Genomic DNA, 6,150 nt, shown 5'->3' with positions numbered 1-6,150 from the left:
CATCTCTTGGTAAATAAGTAACACAAGGAACGCAGAAAGTAACAGCTATTCCATTCATTAAATAGGAAATAATGAAAAACAAACATTAACCTTACGACAAATGTGACTGTCTGCTTTCTCACCACTTGGAGCGTTAGTGTCGCTCCAGTTGTCAAACGGTAACAACTTTCACCCCACGAGTGTCATGGCTGTATTTATTAGACTGTGATCGTATAAGAACAACCGTGCTGCAGAATCGATAGGTAAGTTTTTATTCTTGGCAGGCGACAATCGATAGTTACATTTTATCTCTGACAAAGATTATCATGACTGATCACCTGTCAACACGACCACGTATATTTTGCACAGTAATTATGTCGCTCTCCGACGTAGAATTCGTCGGTCGACAGACTCAGTGTCGCCAGGACGATCCTCGAAGATGTCCAGCGCAACTCTGGACGAAAAGGCAGGAAATGAAAAGTTTTTTGGCCATACAGTGCGGAAAACTCATCAGGAACTATGACATCCAGTAGTGAAATCTTTCATTGTATGCTTAATTAGTTACACCTGTCCTGTAAATCGTCGCCAGTACCTCTCCCGTACTGCTATTACATGTACACTTTTGTTTATGAGACAGAATTGCAAGATGCAACAACTGTTCGCAGAGTACTGTTCGGTGTGTCTAATGGATCCTAAAGAGGACTACATGTAAGACTGTTTCGTTGAATATCATTTGTCGGTGTGTAGCATCATATACAATCGATATACGCACAGTATAGATCAAAGTTTATATGGATAATTTTTGTTCAGAGTTATAACTTATGTTCATCGATTATATTCATTAATTCACATCAGGGGCACAATTTACATTAATTTACATCTTTTGAATTTATGGGAAAAATATAATATGCTGAGAATATGTAAACGCTATTGTATAGTAATACAGTCCACAGTCTGGTCATCAAGCTATATACTTTACAGTTTGATGGAATGTGAACAGGATGAAAATACACAAGTATGTGAGCCATTAAATATTATTAATGTTTCCAGCCTTTTATCTGGAAGTCTCATTAAGGTAGTTACTCCCGTTGTTTGACTGCTTGCTGATATCTGACAAACCAAATTGGACGAGAACGACGAGGTAGGTGGCGGCGGTGGCCACAGCTGGCTTCACCATTGACAGGTCCAGCGAGAAGAGCCCTGCTGCGCTGTAGCTGACAGACCGCCCAGCCAGCTGCTGGGCGAACAGTTGAAGTTCCGCAGGACAGCTGCGGTCCACTGGTGTTGGCAGCAGCAGCAGCAGCTTCTTCACCAGGCGCCCCGTGTTGCCAAATTCTCGTCTGACCACTTCACTGCTGTATGTAATGCTGCCGAGCCACCAGATGTTAACTATAACCAACAAAAAGCACGACAATGCAATGTGGTCCTCTGCGTATTTCGATGTTGATATCTTTAACTTAAAAACGTTCATCACAAACGCGTATGTGTACGATACGGTACACACAAAGCAGCTAATTAGCTGCAGGAGATTTTGTATGCTGTAAAAGTTGTCGATGTTTCGGCTCACTTCACACAGAAGGAAATGGGCTCTCTGTAATTGTTTTAGAGGAATATAACAGCTCACTCTTGTCGTGGGTGAACTAGGTGATAATTCGTTTTGACGAAACCTGCTGATCAATGTAACAGTCGACTTTGCAGTGAAAAAGTCAAGTTTTTCTCCTGTATTTAGTTTTAGGACTTTCATATTGTTGTAGGAATAAAAAGATTTTTTAAGTGATTTTCCTACTTTTAAATCTAATTCTTCTTCTGTGAATATCTCGAATGCTTGTAACAACTTATCATTTAATTTCTTAAACCTTTCTGCCATTAAAAGGTTCAATGTGAAAAACTGTAGAATACTACAGCTCCTGACAATGTCAACGGCGATCGATGGTATCAGTACACAAAAATTTTTGCTTCCGCGAAAGAGCCACAGAGAGTGACCATAGGCTACACCTAATAAAATAAACGTCCCAGTAAACATGGAACAGAGAAGTAGCGTCAAATAAGTATATCTCTGCAGACAACCGTTATACAGCAAACCATCTACCGCAACTATTTTAACACACAAAGAGTCGAACAGCTTCTGCTTCAACGTAAGACTGCACACTAATGGGGTAAAAGCAGCGGCTATACAAAGCATCTCGCTGAAAATATCAGAATAGTCTGCAATTCTGTCTTCAAGGTCACTACCCTCCAAAATCGATATTATTTCAAAATAGAAGGAAGCCAACAACAGAAAGCTCACGACGGCACTGTGTAATTTTCCCGCAGTCGATACAACTAGTTTCGCATTTGTGTCATCGAAGGAAAAAGGGGCAATGCCTATGACCTTATTGAGAAAGTACACGAACTTCAGTACATCACGCATTTCTGCGGTACATCTGTTTCCACTGAACGTTCTTGGGTGTTAGTCCTGGTATTTAAAAGGCTAATACCACACAGACTTAGCAAGACAGTGTCAATATATCGATTTTGCAATTAATTGGTCGAGAGGTCTTATATGATTGTATCAGTTATTTCCGACTAAGTAATTTAAAGAGACTGGAAAATGTCAGTAAGCTTATCTTTTAATTGCTCAATGCATGCGTGCTTCACTGCAAAATTAATGCACAGAGAATCTCAGAGATAGGAAAGTCACAAGCTTTTAAAATAAAGAAGTCTGTTTTTAATGTCACGATTCATAACGCGATATGTCACGATTTATACCTTTGTCTTCTTTCCTCAATAGAACATAAGTTGTGCATACAAACACGATTTGGTTTGAAACTTCCTGGCAGATTTGGTTTGTTTCTAGAGTATCATCGAATTTATACAGGTTCCAAGAAAATATTTGTTTTTCCGGCAGCTCTATTTGCAATTGGATACTGTATATACCAACTTCAAAAAGATGGTTGTGTGAGGCAGTTGGTAGACACGGCATACATTTATACCAGAAAACTATTCTTTCAGTTCCTTTTCTTTTATTTGAAATCGTTAAACTTTTCACTCTTGGTTGGACGTACAGGTACACTATGAGGAATTGTACAATTACCAAATAACAGTTGTATATAGTATAGTAACGGTCTATTCGAAACTACTTTTCAAGTTTTTCCAGTATCGAATCGTTCTAAATAGAAACTACAGCGTCATTTAGATCAGTTTCTATAGCCTCATTTACAAAAACTTTTCTGTATAGTTCATAACATAAAATATACGTCTACTCTTAGTTGAGAGAGAACGTATAGCAACTGAGTGTTTCGAACGATGGGAATAAGTGCGTCGTTTATTCACAGACGTTACCAATGATTATGTTTCAAAACACCGTCAGTAATTTTACTATAATCTTTTGCAATAGTCGTTGTAGGCATTGGTTCAGCAGTTCTGTGAATAGAGTGTAAGAATCTTTTATTTGCCTTACCTACATTAAGTCCAGTAGGCTCAAAAAATTTGATTAATTCTGAGACATTGTACCTAAGGCATTAGCCAGTACTCAGATACCTTGCTTTTGAAGTCCAGTTTCCACTTCACACTTTTGGGCAGAGTTCATAATTGATCCATTTTGTACAAGTGCAACGTATTTATAAAATTTTCCTCTAACTTTGACGCTATCTTTCTCACTCGGGGAATATGTCACTATTACTCATAAGGGTAACGCTTCATATACATTGAATTTCAGTTGCTCTGTCTGTTACAAAGCTCCACACTCGATAAGAATTTCCACGGATCAACCATGATGCTACTGCCGCAATAAAACCGTTACTATCCGGCTTGTTGACGAATCGACTTTGCAATGTCGCCTTCTTCCTTCATAGGTTTTTCATGTCATTAGAGTACTGTTTGGAATGGACTTTATTTAAGTATTGATGTCATGAAATTTGTATCTCTTGAGTAGGGAATGAAAGATGTGAAATGAAAACGCTGATTGCGACCGTGACACTTAGTGATTTTGTAAACACATACAGTTATATATCCGACCATGGATGACTAGTAGTAGACCTTGGCTGTAGAAGTCTACACTTTGCCTGTTCAAGAAACTTCTTACCTTGAAAATCATTTCGTAGTTGCTCTGGAATGTCTGTCACGCTATGGTTTAATTATCCGAAGACAACGTGACAATCCAGCAAAACAACATGTGTGGCTGCGCCCAGTAATGTCTTGACACCCAGCGGGTGGCGATATGTTCAAAACGTCGAACAAATAATTCAAATGGCTCTGAGCACTATGGGACTCAACTGCTGAGGTCATTAGTCCCCTAGAACTTAGAACTAGTTAAACCTAACTAACCTAAGGACATCACAAACATCCATGCCCGAGGCAGGATTCGAACCTGCGACTGTAGCGGTCTTGCGATTCCAGACTGCAACGCCTTTAACCGCACGGTCACTTCGGCCGGCGTCGAACAAGATGTTAGAAACTGATCCACGACAGATTTTTACCGTTTCCGTTATCGTATCGGCTGTGATACGCAGCTCTTCGACCTTCAATGCGTCCATTTCTCTTGTGATTCCCAGCTACTTAAAGGAGATTGACTGTCGCTTCTTTCTTTGTTACTCATACTTGTTTGACCACACTACAAGTGTCGGCGACACCGACCAACTGTGTCTTATGATGGTGTATCAGTGCCATGTATTTCCATCAGTTCAAAACGGGTTGTTGCAGCGTTGTTTCCGGTGAGGAGTAAAAAACGAATTATCCCACGATAATCTATTTTATCAATGTGCTAAGGCATTTTGTTTCGTTTCCTGAGCAACGATTCTGTGTGTACCAATACTGCAGGCATGTACCTTCAGACAAAAGAATGAGTAACTTTATGGTTTCGATCTGATTATTGAACCTTTGCGCTCACAAACGTGGTAAAGCGTACCAACTACATTAATGTACCACGAATTAAACTATCATTGTTTTGATGGTTACTCTATTAATTTATCCGTAGCTCGCTCACACCTGTCAGTAGTTTTGTTCTGATAAGTGACAATGAGTAAGCAAGCTATTGCACACACAATAACGTCAGCTACTCTGAGGTATCTGTCTGAACTGTACAGTCACATTTGGAACACTTAAGTAAAATTTTAAAATCAGTATGAACTGTTAGCACACAAGCATCCAGATTTACAAAATTGTTAAGGCTTTCGTGGCCACTTGTTGACAAACTGCCTATTGGCTTCTGTCTCGGGTTCTTCGGCCGACGTTCATCTAACGATTTTTCTGACGTTTCGTCAGCATGAGTGCCTGGCATTGTCAAAACTTCACCCTCCATTGCCGGTGGTGAACTGGAGCCGAGCTCGCGGGCGCAGACTATATGTACTTGAGGCGCCAACGTCCGAGGGCTTCTCCGCGGTCATTTCCGGTGCGGTTCTCCCCTTGCTACCTGCGACGGCTGTTCGCTGCAGTACGGGAAGCCATGATCCGTTTACCTTAAGGCTTTCCTCTTTCTTGTTGAAACTGTTCGCGTGTTTTTGTCTTTCTACAGCTTCTCTGAACAAGCGCGTGTGATAGTGCTTCTCTACAGCCAGAACTTCCGTGTCGGCGAATTTTATTACGTGGTCGGTCTCATTCAGTGCGTGCTCTGCCACGGCCGATTTCTCCACCTCCCCCAACCTGCAATGTCGCTTATGCTCTTTGATCCTGGTGTTAATTGATCGTCCAGTCATTTCGACATAAACTTTATGCATGTGCATGGTATACGGTATATTCCCGACATTGCAAGTGGGTCTCTTTTCTCCTTCGCCGATCTAAGACACTCTTTGATCTTTCTTGTCGGTTTGAAAATCGTCTTTACGCCATTTTTGCGGAATATACGGCCGATACTGTCCGTCACTCTGGGAATGTATGGCAGAAAGGCCGTACCCGACATTTCTTTTTCTGGTTCCATACTTCACCGAGTGTTAGGCTCTGTTACACTTCTAATATAATTTCTGGAGTACCCATTGCTCCTTAGAACAGTTTCCAGGTGTTGCATTTCTCGTTTGAGGTGTTGCGGCTCACATATTTGTCCTGCTCTCGTTACGAGCGTACTAATCATGCCTCTTTTCTGGCTCGGGTGGTGGTTTGACAGTTTGTGCAGGTATCGGTCCGTGTGTGTCGGTTTTCGATACAAGCTGTGTTCTAGGTTTTCACCATCCCTTGAGACCAGCACATCTAGAAATGGCG

General features: G+C 41.0%; 1 protein-coding gene across 1 annotated transcript; it reads right to left on the bottom strand.

Moving 5' to 3' along the window:
• Nucleotides 1-1,033: 1,033 nt before the first annotated feature.
• On the bottom strand, nt 1,034-1,723 carry LOC126482017 (putative gustatory receptor 28a). Its single transcript, XM_050105987.1, has one exon. It carries the CDS (start codon nt 1,721-1,723, stop codon nt 1,034-1,036), a length of 690 nt encoding a protein of 229 aa, XP_049961944.1.
• Between the last annotated feature and the right edge of the window lie 4,427 nt (nt 1,724-6,150).

This window comes from Schistocerca serialis, chromosome 5 (assembly GCF_023864345.2).
Source record: "Schistocerca serialis cubense isolate TAMUIC-IGC-003099 chromosome 5, iqSchSeri2.2, whole genome shotgun sequence".
NCBI classification, from domain to species: domain Eukaryota; kingdom Metazoa; phylum Arthropoda; class Insecta; order Orthoptera; family Acrididae; genus Schistocerca; species Schistocerca serialis.
Note: the sequence above shows the minus strand (reverse complement) of the source record. Positions and strands in the feature narration are given on the sequence as shown.

What these genes read in the sequence shown, in the direction of transcription:
- LOC126482017 (XM_050105987.1), bottom strand. Translation starts at nt 1,723, where the DNA reads ATGAAAGTCCTAAAACTAAATACAGGAGAAAAACTTGACTTTTTCACT.